The sequence below is a fragment of the Medicago sativa genome, chromosome 2 (assembly GCF_051527215.1).
Source record: "Medicago sativa cultivar Bolivia chromosome 2, Bolivia_mono, whole genome shotgun sequence".
NCBI classification, from domain to species: Eukaryota; Viridiplantae; Streptophyta; class Magnoliopsida; order Fabales; family Fabaceae; genus Medicago; species Medicago sativa.
In genome coordinates, this window is record NC_140750.1 from 16778348 (window position 1) to 16799386 (window position 21039).

Sequence of the window (21039 nt, forward strand, 5' to 3'; positions counted from 1 at the left end):
TCACTTTAGTCCCTGTCGTTAAAAAAAATCTGTTAAGTGATGATGTGGCACGCTGACAAGGAGTATGACGTGTCACAGGGACTAAAGTGAAAGTAAAAAATGGTCACTTTGGTCCCTGAATCGAAAATCAATATCCTCAATTTACTGTTAGATCTCTGACTGTGTGTACTTACTATCAGTTATGTCCCTGACATTAAACACGAAATTTCACTAAGATCCTTGGCAAGTTGTTAATTTAACATGCTGCTTACTCAACACTAAGGTATTTGTGCTAAATATCAAAATATTATTATAACACTTGTAAAAATGATTCCATAGTTTAATAACAAATGTTTCCATAACATAACTATTAAGTCATTAATGTCAACCATAGAGTAATTAAAAGATTGCACCATATTTAGGCATATAATTCGACAAGTCATTACATAATGATTCAGCAAAATATTAAACAAAATATCGGACCACAGTTGTGCTTATAATTTAGCAATATCTGTACATAAATAAACTAACAAACATCACATAGTTGGCCTCGGACCCCTTGGAGTTGGCATGAAAGATGTATACATGCATTTGGATTTTGACCCCTAATTTCGTGTTTACTATCAGGGACCTGACTGACAGTAAGTATACACAGTCAAGGACCTAACAGTAAATTGAGGATATTGATTTTCGATTCAGGGACCTAACTGACAGTAAGTATACACAGTTAGGGATCTAACAGTAAATTGAGGATATTGATTTTCGATTCAGGGACCAAAGTGACCATTTTTTTACTTTCACTTTAGTCCCTGTGACACGTCATACTCCTTGTCAGCGTGCCACATCATCACTTAACATATTTTGTTAACGGCAGGGACTAAAGTGATAACGGAAGTGTAGAGTCAGGGACTTGTTTGTATTTAATCCTGAGTCAGGGACCTATGTAACAGCGAGGTGCAGAGTCAGGGACTAAAGTGACTATTTGCTCTTTGCATTATCATGCAAAAGAATAAATTACACTAATAAATATCATTGAAAGCAAAAACATAAATAAAAATTAATATAGATGAACTCTCATGATATAAGTTAGATTGAGATGTGTATATATATACACTTTGGTTTCAAATGAAAGAATCCAAAATTTGACAAAATCCGAAAGATATCCACAAAGAATTAAAAATATTAAATGCAAATTGGATTGGTCGGTTTTCAATTATTTGGTCGGTTTTCAATTATTTTGGACTAAATGTTCCCATGTCACATTATACTTTAGCAACTCATGCATTGTTGCGGAGGTCATAGTCACCCTCATTTAATATCATTTTACTAAATTACTCATTTTTTTATCACAAGAATCTCTAGTCTTTCTTTTAAGTGTATCATTAGTTGGTTAAATTAATGTATTGAATTATTAAAAAAAAAGGGTGCAACTTTCTCAACCCCAAATTTCTAAAGAATCACACATGACTCTAAAATTGTACTTTCAAACGACATAAGTTGCTCACAAGTGAAATTCAAGTGGCACAAATGATGTTTTTCTTGGTTGTGTACGTTTGAAGTAATTTTAGAGGTGGAAAATGTTTCTCCCAAGTAAGAAATGACTGAAGTGATTTTCTTTAGTGCTCGTTTGCTTCCTCGTCAAAACAACCGCAAACACACAAATATTGAGAAGCTTAAAATTTTAGCATTAGAAAATCACTGCAGAATTGCGTTGGGACGCGAGAAATAAGTGCAAAATGTATATCCAAACATGCACTTGATAAATTTTGTTTGTTAAATTTGGCCACCTTAGAGTCGAATATTTGACTTAGCCCAGCTGATAAACATCATGCATATGTGTATATTGAAGGGGTTTTTATTACTTCTCTTAGGTTCAATTTTTTTCATAATTCATTCATTATTATCTCATGTAATTATTGTTACTTTTTTTTCATAAATATCTTCCATCGAAGATAATTCTATTCGAGATATTGTTAGACACGGATGTGTGGACATATCTACCAATCAAAATTGAAAAATCGATTCGATATGTTATGGAGTCTAACCACTTTATCACTGGACCAAACCCTTTCTTTGGTAATTTCTCCTCCACTCAACCTTTTGGGAACAAATCTCTTAGCACATATTTAAAAAAAATCTGATTACTGTTACATTATATTGTGCTAATGTAGTAATGTGATAAACTATCTATGATCGAAGGTTCTTATAATTTTTTTTTTTTACACAATTAGTATTAATTATTTGTAAAACTCCCTCTTGAAGAAATTATTAGTAAAACTCGTAATAATTGTTACACTAAATGAAAAAATACTTATATAAGACCACATGTGATTATTGCAATGGAAGTAATATTTTTACAAAGAACAAGAACAACCACGAGAGCCTCTTCCCTATGAGATGTTTTACAAGGAAGAACTATATAATTTTCAACAATCTTTATCATCATTACTGTAAGAAAAAAATAAAATATATGATGAGATCATGAACGAAAATGGGAAACTACTTTATGTGACCATCAAATTTCCCTTTCTTTCTATAGATGGTTGGTCGATAAATACCTTAAAATTACTCACTTGATTGAAAAGCCAATTGAAAGTTATAATGTGACCACTTTTACACACAAAACAGTTGATATGGAGTTACAACTTGATTGAATGCAAAGTTGAAGTTTTTAAACAACTTTCTTTTTTATATATCAATCCATAGATGATTGTTCAATAGATCCCTAAACACTACTCACTTGATTAAAAAAGTCGATCAAAAGTTACAATCCAATCAAATTTTACTCAAAAAAACAATTGACCAAGAGTTACAATTCGATCGAAAGTGAAGTTGAGTGTCTTGTGAACAACTTTCTTTGTCATATACTCCCTCCGTCCTGGAATAACTGACCCATTTTCTAAAAAAAGTGTCACAAAATAACTGACTCATTTCAATTTTCAATACAACTTTCATCATTCCCAATACAATATAACACTAAATAATACTACTACTTTTATCATTCCCAATACAATATATTCCACTTTCCTCTTTATTTATACATTTTTCTTAATATGTGTGAAAAACAAAATTGTGTCAATTAAATTGGGACGGAGGTGGTATATATCAATCAATTTGTCTATTTTGCGGTTAGCTAATAGGCCATGTTTATATGAAAGGACCTTGGTCCATTGGCCCCATCCCCTAACCCATCTCAATTATTCTCTCAACAACTTCACCTCTAATTGTGATTGTGTCTTAATTGATGAAACCAATAAAACCTAGTCAAAGGGACAGTGTAGGACCTACAAACCTACGTGGCACTGCTCTCACACTTTCCAACCCAAAAATCTTAAACTCCATTTGATAAAATCTTTTCACGTCCACTAGGAAACTGTGTGAGACATTAGATTCCCTCACTCTCTTTTTTTGGCGGGTAATTCCCTAATTTTTGCCCTAACAAAATAAAAATGAAAAACCCAAAAAAATGTTGTAAAAATATAATCTTTTTTATTTTCCCGCTTTACCCTTTTCTTATTACCTCCACTGCAAAACATAGCCACTAAAAAAAACCTCAAAAGAATGAAATTCAAAGACAACTTTACCTTAAAAAACACTCTCACAAATTTTAAACTAGGGTTTTTGTTTTAAGGTCTTCAAATGTCACATGTATGCAAATGCAAAAAGACACTACTTGTAAAGGACAAAGGTATAGTCTTTTTAAGGTTCTGTTAGCACTAAGCATTAAAGTAAATGATGGGTTATTTACTGTTTTCAGAAATTTTAATACTATTTTTTTAGGTTATGAAAAAGATTTCACTCCTTCCATCAAAGCTTTTTAGGCCCAAAAAAAGTTTATGGGTCCCTTCCTCTTTATTGCAGCATGGATGTCAAATTGGGTATTCATTTCCCTTTTTTTCATTAGTTAGTTGTAGCCACCATAATGCTGCTTATTTGTACTTTAGTTTTGAGATTTTCTGATTTTGAAAGTTTTAATTTTTGTACTCAGTTCTAAAGTTTGATACTTCAAGGTAGGTTTCTTTGTTGCAGTGTACATTGTACTTCAAAGAAATGATTTTTGTTTTAAATATTGTGTTTTATGGTTTTTATGTTTTCAGATCTCTAAAAATTTAGTCTTTCTTTTTGTTTGGTTTGGTTTAGTGCATTTATGTTTTAGTTTACTATGTTTAGTTATTAATGGTTTCTCTGCTGAAACTGAAACTGTGTTGCATTTGTACAATATATGCTTTTTTTAGTTTTCAAGGACAGGTTCTCTTGAAGATTCTGGTTTTTCATAATTTGGTTGTTGTTTTAGCATTTTAATTTTAATGACTTTGTGAAGCAGTTTTTAATTTTACTGTATTGCTCTAGTTTTTTGGTTTACTAATTTTTGTAAAATGCTGTTTTTTTTTCTTTTCTTGCAGTAGATTAGGTCACTTGTGGATTTGAAGAAGCTTTCTTGGATTCTTTGGATTTTGACAGTAAGAAAGTCCTTCCTTTTTTGTGGATTGAGCTTGAGGACCTATTTGAAGATTGAGCTTGGTTCTAACAAAGCTATAACAAGAAGGGTATTTTGGAAATTTAATTTGTACATGTTTGTTGGTAGTTGTGAAAGATACTGGTAGTTGCTATCCTTTTGAACTAGAAGAGTGAAAGCTATGAATCTCTTTAGTCTTTTAGTATTATCTTTATCTTTCTTTAGTATTACCATTATGGGGCAGCTTCCTTCACAGGACATTTTAGCATTGTTGGAATTTAAAAAATGCATTAAGCATGACCCTACTGGTTATGTTCTGAATTCATGGAATGAGGAATCTATTGACTTTGATGGATGTCCATCTTCATGGAATGGTGTTCTTTGTAATGGCGGTAATGTTGCCGGTGTTGTCCTTGATAACTTAGGTCTCTCTGCTGATTCTGATTTGAGTGTTTTTTCAAATCTCTCAAAGCTTGTGAAACTTTCCATGTCCAACAATTCCATATCAGGAAAACTACCTAATAACATTGCCGATTTCAAAAGCCTTGAATTCCTTGATATTTCCAATAATATTTTTTCCTCGTCCATACCGGTTGCAATCGGTAAATTTGGTAGCTTGCAGAATCTGTCATTGGCTGGTAATAACTTTTCCGGTCCAATTCCTAACTCTATTTCAGAAATGGCTTCCATTAAATCTTTGGATTTGAGCCGCAATGCCCTTTCTGGAGCTCTGCCATCGTCGCTGACTAAGCTGAATAGTCTTGTATCGCTTAACTTGTCTTACAATCGCTTAACCGGAAAAATTCCCAAAGGTTTCGAACTTATTTCCAGCCTTGACAAACTCGACTTGCATGGGAATATGTTTGATGGTCCTTTAGACGTTGAGTTTATGCTTTTATCTAGTGCTAGCTATGTTGATTTAAGTGATAACATGCTACTGAGTTCTAGTTCTGGGAAATTTCTACCGGGAATATCTGAAAGTATTAAGTATCTGAATCTAAGCCACAACCAGCTTACTGGCATATTGGTTGGTGGGGCTGAACAACCTGTTTTCCAGGACTTGAAGGTGTTGGATCTCAGCTATAACCAATTGAATGGAGAATTACCTGGATTTGACTTTGTTTATGATCTCCAAATCCTTAAGCTTAGCAACAACAGATTTTCAGGATTTATACCTAATGGCTTGCTTAAAGGCGATTCTTTGGTTTTAACTGAACTCGATCTGAGTGCCAACAATCTCTCAGGTAGATTCATTAATTCCAGTTTTTCTTTTCCTTGAAATAAATAACTTGTCTTATACGAGTCTTCAGCTTCAATTTCTATTAATTTAGTGTTGAAATTTTTCTTTCAGGGCCATTGAGTATGATTACATCAACAACACTTCACTTTCTGAATCTCTCGTCGAACGGTTTCACTGGTGACCTGCCACTGCTGACTGGAAGTTGCGCCATACTTGATCTGTCAAATAACAAATTTGAAGGAAATTTAACCAGGATGCTGAAATGGGGGAACATAGAATATCTTGATCTCGGGCGGAATCGTTTGGCAGGGAATGTCCCTGAGGTAACACCTCAGTTTTTGCGATTGAATTATTTGAATCTATCCAATAATCGTCTCAGCGATGACCTTCCAAAAGTTTTAGCACAGTATCCAAAGCTTAGAGTGCTTGATATCAGTTCCAACCAATTAAAAGGTGTTCTTCTAACCGATTTTTTCACAATGCCAACATTACAAGAGCTCCATCTTGAAAATAATTTGATCAATGGTGGCATCAATTTATCGTCTTCTCTTGACCAATCTCATCTTCAAGTTCTTGATCTGTCTCACAACCAACTTAGTAGCTTTTTTCCTGATGAGTTTGGATCATTAACTAGCCTGAGAGTTCTGAACATTGCTGGAAATAACTTTGCTGGTTCTCTTCCAACCACTATTGCTGACATGAGTTCTTTAAACTCCCTTGATATATCAAATAACCGTTTTACAGGTCCACTTCCAAATAACATGCCAAAGGGACTCAAAGACTTCAATGCTTCTGAAAATGATCTATCTGGAGTTGTCCCAGAAATTCTTAGGAATTTCCCTAGTTCTTCTTTCTTTCCTGGGAATGCTAAGTTACATTTTCCGAATAGTCCTCCTGGATCAACAGTTTCACCTACCAAAAGTTCCAAGGGGAAGTCTATGTCCACAGCTGTTAAAGTAATAATCATAGTTTCATGTGTGGTTGCTCTTTTCATATTAATCTTACTGGCGGTCTTCATACATTACATACGTATGTCGCGATCTTCTACATCAGAATATGATACAGCTACAGGTAAGGATACCCGCGGTCGCCCTCAACCAGTTATCTCTGGACCAATTCGTCCAACAGAGAGAGGGGGTCCTTTGGTTGTATCAGCTGAGGATCTCGTGTCTTCACGTAAAGGATCACCATCGGAAATAATTAGCCCTGATGCAAAAACTGCAGCTGTAGCTGGATTCTCTCCATCAAAACACAGCCAGTTTTCATGGTCACCTGAATCTGGTGATTCATTGACTGCTGAAAATCTTACAAGACTAGATACGAGATCGCCAGACAGGTTGATTGGAGAGCTGCATTTTCTTGATGATACAATATCACTGACACCTGAGGAGCTATCCAGGGCACCAGCTGAAGTTTTGGGCAGAAGTAGTCACGGTACTTCTTACAAGGCAACTTTGGATAACGGTTTGTTGTTGAGAGTGAAGTGGTTGAGAGAAGGAGTGGCGAAACAAAGGAAAGAGTTTGTTAAAGAGATAAGGAAGTTTGCAAACATCAGGCATCCAAATGTTGTCGGTTTGAAAGGTTATTATTGGGGTCCTACGCAGCACGAAAAGCTTATTCTTTCAGATTACATTTCACCGGGAAGTCTTGCAAGTTTTCTTTATGGTAATATCTTCACCGTCCTTCCTTCTATTATGACTGGCTACATTTGGCCTGACTTATTTTGTTATCAAAAGTTAATTTAAAATTAAAGCTAAAAATAAGAGCTTTATAAATAAGCTAAAGTTGTTTGATAATAAGCTAAAGTTGTTATTTTTTAGCTTAATTTTTTTTTTTGATAGAATTTGAGTTACTAAATAAAAAAAAAATATTTTCAAAAGTCTCCTGCTTAATTTGAAAAACTCTTCTCGTATACTTTTTGAAAAGTTCATTGTATCTAGCTTTTATACATAAAAGATAAGCTTTTTTGATTCAGATCATTTGAAAAATATTGTTTGACCTGACTTCAATTAAAAGAGAAGTAAAAAATAAGACCAAATAGAGCGTTAGAAAAGATTTTGGTTTCCACTTTCCAGTCGCTTTTTTTATCACAAGATTGTCACTCAAGCAATAGTGCATTATGTTTGTGTCTCTATGTGTGATTTTGTGCATATAATAATTGCAATGCATACCATATTTGCTTGTGTTGCTAATACATGTTTCGTCAATTTATTTCTTTTTGTCATTATTCTTACATATTTGAAGTTTAAACTTTCCTATAAATTGATATTCTCAGATCGACCGGGAAGAAACGGTCCACCATTAACATGGGCACAGAGGCTCAAAATAGCAGTTGACGTAGCACGTGGCCTGAACTATCTCCATTTTGACAGAGCTGTTCCTCATGGGAACCTTAAAGCTACGAATGTGTTGTTAGATACAGCTGATATGAATGCACGTGTCGCTGATTATTGTCTTCACCGACTTATGACTCAAGCTGGTACTATTGAGCAGATTCTTGATGCTGGTGTCTTAGGTTATCGCGCGCCAGAGTTAGCTGCTTCCAAGAAGCCAATGCCTTCTTTCAAGTCAGATGTCTATGCTTTTGGCGTGATACTTTTGGAACTTTTAACCGGAAGGTGTGCTGGTGATGTGATAACTGGTGAGGAGGGAGGTGTTGATCTTACAGATTGGCTAAGATTGCGAGTAGCAGAAGGTCGAGGCTCGGAATGTTTTGATGCAACTTTGATGTCAGAAATGGGAAATCCAGTTGTAGAAAAGGGAATGAAGGAGGTCCTAGGAATAGCGATTCGATGTATTCGATCAGTTTCTGAGAGGCCTGGTATCAAGACTATATATGAAGATCTTTCTTCTATATAGTTTGGTGGCTCGTCCTAACTACTTGGATCATTGACATGTCATGGGAATCAATGTCTCATTGGTATCATCCCATATTTGTTTAGAGCATGGCTTTTTAACATGTTTGTATTAACCAATTTTTGTTAATGTAAAGTAGATACATGGGTAGTACATGATTGGATATGACCATTTGATTTTGTCTTAAAATGGGAATGTGTCATGAAATGATCATTTGTTTGCAAGTACAAGAGATGAATGTTGTACAATTTGGCAGTGGAATTGTTTAGCAGTTCTAATTTTGGTTAATTTAATTGTTTGCTGCAAACCCGCTATTCTGAGAACATTAAGTGCATGTTTTGGATGGATTGACAACAAGTTTGTCAATCACATGATTTCAACGAAAATTACACTTTGAAGCTTCTAACAAAATCATGGTTCTGCTGTGTTTTTGTCAAATTCGTCTTTATTTCTGAGCAAACTAGTGGTTTTATGAAGTTGAGTGCTACCAATGAGTACAACTAGAATGAGTGCAGTGTTGATTGATTAACTATTGTGTAGAATTATCTAAATTCTTGGTTCAATGCCAAAGTGTTTTTAAAGATAAAACCAATTGGGTTTAATATTATTCCATGAACTTTTAACTCATTTACGAAATTAATTATTTCAAATGAGTTGTAGGTCCATCCATTAGTAAACAAGCATATGAAAGCTTCCCATGGCGTGGTATTATTCAGATTGGCTTCTGTCTCAATTGACCACTATCAATATCTACTGTTACACTAGTGATTCTGCACGTGGACTAGTAATTGCGAATGGTTTCTATCTCAGAAAGAAACTAGTACTGAATGAACCATAAATTATAATGGTACTGCATTTTCCTTTTATGTCATTCACATTTTTTCAAAAATTAATCAGTTATGTTGAATTGTTGGAATAGTTGGATGAACAATTTAATTAAAAGAGGGTATTATAGGAAAAAGTTAATAAATAATGACTTCATATTTTAAAATAACAATTATTTTGAGACATGTAAATATTTTTAATAAGACATTTATAATGAGATCAAAATAAGTCTCCTTAAAACTTATCTCATATCTCAGCAGTAGTTCGAACTTGATATTTCTTACTTATTCATTTTATAGAGTAAATTTATATCCACTATTGTGTGAAAATGATATCCATGTGCGTTACTAAAAAGACTAATATCTCGAGTTGAGTAATAATTTAGAATGTACTAAGTGGTAAAATTCTATCTAAAAAAATGATAAATAGTTTTTGAGATAAAAACACAATGAGATGAGATAGGATTGAAATCTCAAACGCCCAATCCAGAATCTTTTGTTTGTAAAAATACTAAAGAAAGAGGCACAACGTTCATTTCAGAAAAGACAAAATAAAAAAACATTCAACAATACGCAGCAGCTCCGAAAAACGCCGGGAAAATCAAGATCACCGTTACTTCCCAAATCAATTTCTTCAAAAGGTAATTTTTTCATTTTGCTTAATTTTACTTGCTCTGTATTTTAGACATTCTTAATTAATTTACCCTAATCAAACAAACACTTGAAATATGAGATAATACAACAACATGCACTGACAGTGTAATGACACTGCAGATTGATGGTTTCTTATTAGTTAAAATATTGTACGCTGCATTGGCTGATTGGAGTTTAGTTTTTTCTTTTTAAAAAAATGGGGATTTATTGTTTCTATTGCTTAACTTTGTTAAATTTCATTTTTTTAAAACTAATAATTGCTTGTTGAATATGTAAGAATTTTTTTTATTGTTTCTGATTATTGGTTTTCAATTGTATGCAGAACCTATCTTTAGAATATTTGTATTTCAAAGGACTAGATTGTAGCAATTGTCACTGTGTAATAAATGGTTCAGAACATTTTTTATGGAAGTGTGTGATTTGGAAAATGAAGATATCTCAAAACACAGGCAGCAGCAGCAGCAGCTCCACCGAGACTCAACTTCCCGGAAAAAACGAAAAACCCTAAACCCTAGAACCTTCCTTCCTTTCAATCCGATGGCTGCTGATCTTCCTCCGGAAATACTTGCCGAAATCTTCTCTCGCTTACCAGTACAATCACTCCTCCGATTCCGATCAACCTCGAAGTCAATTCGAACCTTAATTGATTCCCACAAATTCATCAACCTTCACCTAAAAAATTCCCGAAATTTCAACCTCATCCTCCGCTATAACACTGATCTCTACCAACTCGATTTCCCTACCCTAACCAAATCGATGATTCCACTCAATCATCCTTTCAAGGGTAACAGCCCCAACGTCACTCTTATCGGTTCATGTAACGGCCTCCTCGCCTTTTCTAATGGCCAAATCGCTTTCGCGCATCCTTACGCCCCCAATGAAATTACATTCTACAACCCTAACACGCATAAACATCGGATTATCCCTTTTCTACCTCTTCCTATCACTCCTCGTTCTCAATCTGACATGAACTGCTGTTTATGCGTTCACGGCTTTGGTTTTGATCCATTATCTGCCGATTACAAACTCCTCAGAATCTCTGGGTTAACGGCTCTACATAACCCTTATTATGATCCACATGTCAGACTCTTCAGCTTGAAAACAAACTCGTGGAAAATAATTCCTAGTATGCCTTACGCTCTCTACTATGCTCAAACCATGGGGGTTTTTGTTGAAAATTCTCTTCACTGGATAATGGCAAAGAAACTTGATGGGTTACATCCGCTGTTGATTGTCGCATTTAACCTAACACTTGAGATTTTCAGTGAGGTTCCTCTTCCTGATGAAGTAGGAGGTGAAATTCATATTGCTGTTTTGGGTGGGTGTCTTTGTATGAATGTGAATTATCAAACTCCTAAAATTGATGTTTGGGTGATGAAAGAATATGGATCTAGAGATAGTTGGTGTAAACTTTTTACTTTGGTTGAATCATGTTTCAATTTACCTTTGAATTCGTTGAGGCCTTTAGCTTATTCAAGTGATGGAAAAAAGGTTTTGGTGGACGTAAATCTCGGGAAGCTGTTTTGGTATGATTTGAAGAATGAACTAGTTAGTTATGTTGAAGGATTTCTTAATTTGGATGAAGCTATGTTTTGTGTTGGAAGTCTTGTACCACCTTCCTTCGCCGTTGATAATTATAGGAAGGAGAATCGTACAAGCAAGAGCAAGAGAAGGTACTACTTATTAATTATCTGAGTTTTTGCTATGTATCTGTTAATATCAGTTCAATTTTCCCATAGTATGTATTTGTAGTTAGACTCCATGTTAAAGGTCAAATTGAATTCTTATTATAGGACAACAATTCTCTAATTACTTTGAAGTCTCCACCTTTGTTTATGTATTTGTATTTGACAATGTGTGTATGCTTGATTTCAAAAGAAACAAAAAAAGACAACAATGTATGCTATGTGTTAACCTAAGAGTTGACCTTGTGAGTAGCTAAAGAATCTGTAGGATTCCTTTTCTTTGAAGTTAGATTAAAGATAGAATTTAGATATGAATTGTTTTTTTTTTTTCATCCATGGTTTGAGATCTTCACTCCTAAGTAATTATTTTGACTAGCTTATTTCTGAATGTTGAGACTATTCCACCCTGCCGTGGTATGTAAAGAGCAGAAAGTTGTTTAGAAATTGGCCTACCATGAAATTGTTCCAAATTTTTGCATAGTACCTTTCAAAAGCATGTTAAACTTACTTCGATGAGATTCAATTTTTCCCTCAAAAAAAGCATGTTTTTTTATCGACTATTCTTTTGTGATTTTGTTAAACTTACTTCGATGAGATTCAATTTTTTTTTTCCCACAGGGATGACTTCTTGTCCCGAGGATTTAAACTGACATTGTAAGGGATGGAAGGATGGGCCTGTGATGTGCAGCTGAAACAGGATACCCGAGTTGTTTCTTGTGAAGGAATTTGTCACCTTGGTTTGTGGGAAAGGTTGAATTGATAATGAATGGAGCTGCACCCATTTTCATCTTTCTTTTTGAATTGTTTGAGATCACACTTATCTCTCATTTTGTACGTGTCATCATCTGTAGTAAAACTTTTACACTTCACAGCCTTGCATGAATTGTATTTTTGGTTTGTTTTGTTGAAATCTCTTGGCAGCAAACTTAATTGTGATGTATGACCCATCTACGTTCTCCTTAACCCTGAAAACTCATTTGCAGTGTATGGGTTTTCTAAAAGGAACTAATGACCATGTAATATTTTCAAATTCTGTGTGCATGCTTGAAACCACTCTGGACACGGCAATTGCCATATCTCAAATTTTGGTTCAACATGTGTTAGTCTTATGGTAGTGTTGTTTGGGTTTTAATATGTCAGATTTAAATATGGTATGTGTAGCATGAATATACGAGTATTTTGCAAAGGTAGAGAGAGAGGCATAACCAAATAGAAATAAGGATTTTCACACACCTTGTGTGACGTGTGACACGGTCAAAAGGGAATAGAAATAGGGATTTTAATGTACCTTGAATAATGTTTTGATGCTACTTTGATGTTAGAAATGGGGAATCCAGTTGTAGAAAAGGGAATGAAGGAGGTCCTAGGAATAGCGATTCGATGTATTCTGAAAGGTATTTGGAACTTGCTATAGAAAAGATCTTTCTTCTATATAGTTTGGTGGCTCTTGCTAACTATTTGGAACTTTACATATGTCATGTGAATCAATGTCTGATTGGTATCGTATTTGTTTAGATCTTGTCTTTTTAACATGTTTGTATTAACCAATTTTTGTTAATGTAAAGCAGATACATGGGTAGTACATTGGATATGACCATTTGATTTTGTCTTAAAATGGGAATGTGTCATGAAATGATCATTTATTACACATTTTTTAAATAAAAGACAAAATAGATAACGATAGGTTGGGTGAGGAAAAAACCAAAAACAACCTAGATGATAATGTAAATGCAGGAATTGCAGGAAAATATGAATTTAGAGAATCCCATCTCAGAAACCAGTACCGAAGGAATCATAAATCATATGATACTGCTACCTTTGTCTCATTATAAGTATCCCTTTATCTTGTTTATGCATCTTGTAATATGAGAAAATAGAAGTTGCAGAGATAGTGTGAAATAATTTCACACTGGCAACCAATGAACATCTAGTATTCCACTAAATTTCAATGATATTTTGAAATTAGTCGTATGTCACGGCATGACAGTTTGATGGTTTCTTATTGGATGATTACACTGTCGGTGCAATACCATTAAACTTTTGAAATATTGTACACAGTTGATGATACATCTTGTAATAAGGAAATAATAGATGCATTGATAGAGCGAACTAATTTTATACATTAGGTCTCTGATCTTTATAAATAGTGGTCACTTGAGTTTTGGTCCTTGTACTTACTAATCTTTCTAAATTTATCTTATAATTACTAATCATTTACATTTTGGTCCCGCACTCATTTAGTAGGTGACATGTTACGATTTACTAATTATTTGAGAATTTTTGGGCTATTATGTTTCCGGTGTTTTATTCGGTTCTAGCTATTGCTTCCGGTAGTGTTGACTGTTGAGGTTATTCAGAAGCTTTCAAAGTTTTTCTAGTGTAAGTGGTGGAGAGAAGCAAGAGGAAGAAGAAGAAGAGGCGAAAGCGTGAATGGTCTTCTGGTTTAGTTGAGGATTTTTTTTTTTTTTGTTTTTTAATTGATGAATTGAATGAGAGGTTGAAGGAAGTGAAGAAAATGGATGCAGATTGAGGAAATTATTATTGTGTTCATGTTCAATGGTATTTTAGTCCTTTCCTATCTACCTGGAACAATTACGGGCATTTTTGTCCAATTTAGTTCAATTTTTAATGAGTTAGCAAGTTATCTTCCGGTCATCCTCAGCTAAACCGTGACATGTCGGCAATGAAATGAATTTCAGACCAAAACTCAAATAATTAAAAATTGCAAGGCAAATTTAAAAAAATTTGTTAGTACAAAGATCAAAATTAAAATTTAAGAGAACCTAATGTATAAATAAGCCATTATATAACGACTTTCTCATATTGGTTTGATATGACAAAACTGTAGTCGTCACCACCTTTTCTATTCTTATCTACTGTATATGGGGTGATTTATGATCAATTTTGACCCAAAGGCCAAAATCACCCTCTAAAGTTTTTCCTTCATTTTTAGTTAAACGAGTGATTTCCACATATTTTCAGTATGCTTTCGTTTGTTTTTGTGATTTCTTCGTCTTCACTTGAATTTGTTAGTTCTAAGTTCATGTCTTTGTACGTACGGTGTGGTTTTTATTTTCCATCCTAGTGCGGTATTTATTTGATTCAAGTTGAAAGATTAGCTTTGAACAATTGCAGATCTAATCGACCACTTTAACGTCGTCAATGTTGCAGATCCGAAGACATGAGTATTCCAGAGACTTAAATATAGTAAAATTTGTAGACATATGTATTCTAATGTTTATGTCATTAACATGAATGTTGTGAGTTGTTTTATGTTATTAACATGTTGTGAATTTGTTCGTAGATTTATCATTATTGTTTTTAGCTACTTTAAATTTATATTGTATCAATGTGATCTATTAATTTAAATGACTAGTATCGTTTATTTTCATAAAAAAGAAAATTGTGCTAAGTTTTAAAATGCAGCAAAAACACTTTTCAATCCAAAAAAAAAATATATGAACTGCTAAGTTATAAAATGCAGCAAAAACACTTTTCACTCTATCTCTACTCACATAGTTAAACTTTCTGATCAAATTTCTGTCCTTCATAACATTTCATTCTAAGAAAATGAAATTTTTCTTAAAGGACTGAAGAGAGATCAGAAACTTTAACATGCAAGTAAGTTTACCGATTAGAAAGAGAAACAACAATTGCTCTCACCCAAGCTATAAAATATGCATCACCTTGTTAACAAATTCAATATATATAATAGAGGTTTTGGATGCATGTTGTGACTTTGAGCAATGTGGGACTTTAGCAGCATCCTTAATGAAGGCTAGTATGGGGAGAGCACATTGCAACCTTAACCATTTCTAGTACTATTAAACCTTAACGATTGCTCATCTTGAGTCCATTTCATTTTGAGGATCATCTAAGATGAAAATATAATATTACATTTATTTAGTTAAACCATAATAATGTATGTGAACAGGTTAATATGTTCATTTATTTAGTGTTTATAAAAAAATAGAAAACTTTTTTAGTATTAATAAATTGATGAATTAGTGTTATTAACTTATTCAAATTCCGCAACACAAGAGTCCTTTATAGGGCCTCTATTTGACAACACTTTGTACTAAATAACTTACCGTGAAACCACAACGATTTCTTCAAATTCCACTGTGTTAGATAACAATATAAGAGGAAAGGACAAAAAATAACTATAACAGTTGACAGTTATGCTTATAGGAATAGACAGTTATGTTATATTTTTACCAATAATAAAGAATGACCAAACTCTCTAATTCTTAGAGAATCAACATAACCGCATCCTTGTCATTGTGCAAATGTTTTGTATTTGCTTTGTAACAGTTGCTGCATAAACATTGTATAACAATTTGTGTGAATCTCTGATTAAGAATCCTGTCTCTAGAGATTAGATCAGTAATATTCTGTTGTGTGTGTATAATAATTAATTAATTTTGATACCAGTTTCTGTCACGTTGTAATGCCACATTGCTGCTAATAACGACACTGAATATTTCATTCACTTTTTCAACCACTATTTGTAAAAATATAAGATAAGATACGATTAATCGATGATTTTGTCTTCAAATGGGAATGAGTCTTGTAATGATCATTTGTTAGCAAGTACAAGTTGGCAATGGAACGGTTTAGCAGTTCTATTTTTGGTTCATTTAATAGTTTGCTACAAACTTGCAATTGTGAGAACATTGAGTGCATGTTTATGTTTGGATTGACAACAAGTTTGTCGGAATCATGAGATTTTCACAAAAATTACACTTTAAAGTGTCAACAAAATCACGGTGCTACCGTGTTTTTGACAAATTCATCTTGATTTAAAAAATGCTCTATAACTTATTCCTAAGCAAACTAGTGGTTTTACGAGATTTAGTGCTACCAGTGAGTACAACTAGAATGGTTACTATGAAAGCTATGGTTTCTGCAGGTGTTACATTAGTCATGTAATCATTGTAGTTTGTTAAATTCAGGTTTTGCTTATGTTGATTGACTAACTACTGTTAACTACTGTGTAGAATTGTTTAAGTTCTTTGTTCAATTGCAAAGTGGATTTAAAAATCAAAATAATTGGCTTTAGAGTTTTCTACTCATTTACAAAATTATTCATTTCAAATGAGGTGTAGGTTCATCTATTTGTACACAAACAGATGAAAGCTTCCCAATCAATCAAAAAGAAGTTCCAACACATGTTCCAAAATCTGAATGTCTTATTTTTTATTGTTTTTGTCAAATTAATACATAGTATATCATTGTAAAAGGGGACTGCTCTATGTTGGTAACAGATAAGAAATTACTATTAGACAGTGTAAATCAATTCTGCATATTATACTTCAAATCTAGATAAAGAGTCCAAATGTTTCATCTTGAACGTTGATGAAATTTTTGTAAAAGTGAAGCACACTATAGAAAAAGAATATTCCTAAGCATTCTTTTATATTATTTTAACACAAATTATTATGATTATGTAATTTTTTATAGTGGAAATTACTTTGAGACACCACAGTATAAAAATTTCAAATAACGCAGAATAGAGATGATATTTGATCTGAGAATAAAATTCTATTTATTTATTGTTATTAAATATTAAATATTTTATATTTTATTATGCTATTGTCAAAAAAATAAAAAATAAAAATGATAAACCTACTTATTATTGCTTTCTAGACAAAGGATACAAATGAGAAAGCCCAATACAAATACTTAGGTCCATCATTTAAAATACAAAAAATAATTCAAACCCTAAATCAACAAAACGCAACGCAGCAGCTCCACTGATAACCCAACTCGCCGGAGAAACCAAAGGGTAGCCGGAAAGCGCCGCAAAATCAAAATCCCCGTTACTTCTCCGAAAGGTACCTTCTTCTTCTTCTTCTCCTTGTTCTTTTGCTTAATGTTATTGCTCTGTAATTTAGATATTCTTATTCTTAAGTAAATTTTTCATTAAATGCCTCATTTTCTTTCGATTTTTATTGTTGCTCAGATTAATTGTATTGAAAATTAAGTTTAAGTTATATACCCTAATCAGACACTTGAAATATGAGTGGTGAGAGAGTGTCTTAGAGCATCTTGTATTCCGCCAAATTGCAAAGATATTTTGAAATTAGTTGTATGACTGACTGGGCAGATTGACTGATGGGTTCTTATTGGACACTGTGAGTGCAATACCATTAAACTTTTGAAATATCGTATACTGTTGATGCATCTCGTAATACGAGATGCACTGACTGTCTAAAATAACTTTACAATGACAACCAATGAGCATCTTGTATTCCGCTAAATTGCAAGATATTTTGAAATTAGTTGTATGACAGGGCAGGTTGATGGTTTCTTATTGGATGACTACACTGTCGGTGCAATACCATTTAAGTTTTGAAATATTGTATACTGCATTCGCTGACCAGAGTTCGGATTTTATTTAAAAAAATAAAAATAATTGGTGTTTTATTGTTTCTTGATTGGCTCTGTTGCTTAGCTTTGTTAAATTTCATTTATAACCTAATAATTGCTTGTTGAATATTCGTTTTCAATTGTACGCAGCTCGTATCTTTGAAGATTTTGCGTTTCAGAGGATTAAATAGTTGTTGTCGGTGTTGTCACAGTGTAAGAAATGACTCAGAACATTTTTGATGGCAGTGATTCAGAAAATGAAGATATCTCAAATATCAAGATAGACGAGGAATATGCTCGTAGGTTTGAGCATAACAAGAGGCGGGAGGATCTCCAACGTTATGAAGAATTGAAAAAGAAAGGGGTTATTGGTTCACCTTCACACTCGGAAGATGATGAATCTGAGTCTGAATCTTCTGATGATGACGATGTGAACAATTTCAACTCTAAGAGTGATAAGGAATTCTTTGATGCTTTGATTAAGGTGAAGAAGAAAGATCCTGTTCTTAAGCAAAAGGATGTTAAGCTTTTTGAATCAGACCATAGTAGTGAAGATGAAAGTGATGATGAGAAGAGTAAAGATAAGGAGAAAAAGTCAATGTTTTTGAAGGATGTGGTGGCAAAGCATTTGATTGAGGAGGGACCAGATTTTGGTGATAAAGAGGATGAAACAAATGAGAAAGGTATATCAAATGGTGGTAAGAAGAGTTATGCTGATGAGCAAGAGGAGTTGAAACAGGCTTTTCTGAAAGCAGCAGAAAAGGATGGCTTGGGAGATGAGGATTTTCTCACCTTAAAGGAGAAGACAGGTGAAGACAAGGTAGAGAGTGAAGATGAGGAATTTGAGGAGAAACTGGATGCATATTTTGATGATTCAAACGAAAATTCTTTATTTCTAAAAAACTATTTCAAGAACAAAATGTGGGTAGACAAGAATGCGGAGATTTTAAATGTTGGAGAGGAGGATTTGCAAGAGATTTCAGAAGATGAGATGGAAATTGAGAGGCAGGAAGAGTATGAAGTTAGTTTTCAGGAAAATCCAGGGGATAGAGTGCTGGGTCATGCTCGTAAGGTGGAGGGTTCGGTGAGGAAAAAGACAAACTCAAGGAAAGAGCAGAGAAAGAGCAAAGAGGAGAGAGAGGCAATACGACAAAAGGAAAGGGATGAGGAGTTGAAACATTTAAAGAATGTGAAGATGCAAGAGATACAAGAGAAGGTTAAAAAGATAAAGAAGATTGCAGGGATCAACGATGATGATATTATCCCTTTGTCTACTGCAGAATTAGAAAAGGAGTTTGACCCAAAGGAATATGACAGAATGATGAAGAAAGCATTTGATGCGAAGTATTATAACGAAGAGGATGTTGACCCTGATTTTTGTAGTGAGGGTGAAGAAGACATGGAGAAGCCAGATTTTGAAAAAGAGGATGATTTACTTGGGCTTCCTAAAGATTGGGATGAATGTGGATCTGATGGTGGGTTTTTGGCTGCAAGAGAAAAAGCATTGAAAGCAAAGATTGAAAATACTAGTGATGATGATCTCATGGAAGGAGAAACTGAAAAAGAGGACATTCCCGAGGAAGGTGGTAGTCGGAAGAGGAAGCGTAAAACTGCACTTTTGGAGAAAGCAAGACAAATGATGATGGATGAGTTTTATAAATTAGATTATGAGGACACAGTTGGGGGGGATCTGAAGACAAGATTCAAGTATACCAAAACAAAACCTAACAGATTTGGCCTGGATACTCCAGAGATACTATTGATCGATGATAAGGAACTGAATCAACATATTTCCTTGAAAAAACTTGCTCCTTACCAAGAAGAGGAATTGAAGCTTAGCAAAAAAAAAAGATACATGCTGAAGATGAGGGCTAAGGAGATCCTTCGTGCAGCAAGTTTGGGTAAGAAGAAAAAGAGGTTAAAGGTTGATTCTAGCAAATCAACTCAAGTTGATTCTAGCAAGTTAACTTCAAACAATGTTGTGGAGGAAGAAAAAGCAAACACAGCAAGTTTGGATAAGAAGAGAAATAAGAAGCCCAAGGCTGATTCTAGCAAGTCAACCTCATCAAACAGTTGTGTTGTGGAGGATGAAAAATCTAACACAGAAGAATCAAAATCAAGGAAAGCCAAGAGAAGGGAAAACAGGGCTAAATTAAAGTTGCCAGAGTCGAGACTTAAAGCATATGGAAAGACAACCTGAAAATCTAAGTGTGGAGGCAAGCTATAAAAATGTTTAAACCAGGTAAATCCTTTAGTGTGATGTTAATTGAATTAGTGGTATAAAAATGTTTGCAGCTATTATATAATGGTTGTTATATAATGTTAATTTGAATTAGTGGTATAATTTTGTTTTCTTGTAAAAAGAATTGTCTCCCTTTGTATCTTTTTTCATTGTTTTTTTTTAGTAAAATTCATTCTGCTAATAATATGTGTGTTTTCACTGTTTTGCAGAATGCCCTTAGATGATTGGAAATTTTGACATTGCAAAGGATAATGTGCTGGCCCAAGTTTTGTGTGTGGAGAAAGTTTTTGTTTTTGTTTTCCTTTTTTATTTTTCTAGTTTTCTCCATTCAATACATTATGTATGGATTTTTTTATATATTTTTGGATTACATTGATGTATGGATTTTTCATTTATAGTCAAACTGCCTTTGGGATCAGCAATTCATTTTTGACCAAAACCGTTTATTGTATTCCTGTTTCCATAATTGCATTCAGAATAACTGATATATAGGCTATTCAGGAGGATATAAAGGTGCTATTGTGGAGGTGGGTCTTAAATAGACTAAAAATTTCTACTTGTTTGTACTATAAATGGTGTTGGAACCCGAATGAATGCCTCTTAAGATAATAGTTGCTGTTTTGGTGGAGATTGTTATTTTGTTTGGTGGCGCAGCCGCTGTTTTTGCTCTTATTGGGGGTGGTTATTTTTCTGTTCTGGCTCCAGGACTTGCTTCGTGTAGCTGCTGGTTG

General features: G+C 33.8%; 3 protein-coding genes across 8 annotated transcripts; all 3 read left to right on the forward strand.

Moving 5' to 3' along the window:
• The first annotated feature begins 3323 nt into the window (after nt 1-3323).
• GHR1 (Leucine-rich receptor-like protein kinase family protein) lies at nt 3324-8838 on the forward strand. Of its 6 annotated transcripts, XM_085743405.1 has the most exons (5): nt 3357-3667; nt 3760-3857; nt 4383-5679; nt 5787-7340; nt 7951-8838. In XM_085743405.1, exons 3-5 carry the CDS (start codon nt 4617-4619, stop codon nt 8532-8534), a joined length of 3201 nt encoding a protein of 1066 aa, XP_085599531.1. In that variant the 5' UTR covers nt 3357-3667; nt 3760-3857; nt 4383-4616; the 3' UTR covers nt 8535-8838. The 6 variants fall into 6 exon arrangements, with proteins under 6 accessions (XP_085599530.1, XP_085599531.1, XP_085599533.1 ...); XM_085743404.1 differs by lacking the exon at nt 3760-3857 and having other exon boundaries at nt 3324-3667; XM_085743407.1 differs by lacking the exon at nt 3760-3857 and having other exon boundaries at nt 3498-3667; nt 4386-5679.
• A 963-nt stretch (nt 8839-9801) lies between these two features.
• On the forward strand, nt 9802-12777 carry LOC146945024 (F-box protein CPR1-like). Its single transcript, XM_085743408.1, has 3 exons — nt 9802-9996; nt 10332-11682; nt 12313-12777. Exons 2-3 carry the CDS (start codon nt 10415-10417, stop codon nt 12350-12352), a joined length of 1308 nt encoding a protein of 435 aa, XP_085599534.1. The 5' UTR covers nt 9802-9996; nt 10332-10414; the 3' UTR covers nt 12353-12777.
• A 4631-nt stretch (nt 12778-17408) lies between these two features.
• LOC146945025 (KRR1 family protein) lies at nt 17409-20747 on the forward strand. The gene is made up of 3 exons (XM_085743409.1): nt 17409-17531; nt 18217-20308; nt 20518-20747. Exon 2 carries the CDS (start codon nt 18287-18289, stop codon nt 20264-20266), a length of 1980 nt encoding a protein of 659 aa, XP_085599535.1. The 5' UTR covers nt 17409-17531; nt 18217-18286; the 3' UTR covers nt 20267-20308; nt 20518-20747.
• The last annotated feature ends 292 nt before the right edge of the window (nt 20748-21039 follow it).

Bases quoted from the DNA above. Each gene is read 5' to 3' on its own strand.
- GHR1 (XM_085743404.1), top strand. From the start codon at position 4,617: ATGAATCTCTTTAGTCTTTTAGTATTATCTTTATCTTTCTTTAGTATT. The intron at 5,680-5,786 runs GTAGATTCATTA...TTTTTCTTTCAG, and splicing joins GAGTGCCAACAATCTCTCAG to GGCCATTGAGTATGATTACA. The intron at 7,341-7,950 runs GTAATATCTTCA...TGATATTCTCAG, and splicing joins TCTTGCAAGTTTTCTTTATG to ATCGACCGGGAAGAAACGGT.
- LOC146945024 (XM_085743408.1), top strand. From the start codon at position 10,415: ATGGAAGTGTGTGATTTGGAAAATGAAGATATCTCAAAACACAGGCAG. The intron at 11,683-12,312 runs GTACTACTTATT...TTTTTCCCACAG, and splicing joins ACAAGCAAGAGCAAGAGAAG to GGATGACTTCTTGTCCCGAG.
- LOC146945025 (XM_085743409.1), top strand. From the start codon at position 18,287: ATGACTCAGAACATTTTTGATGGCAGTGATTCAGAAAATGAAGATATC.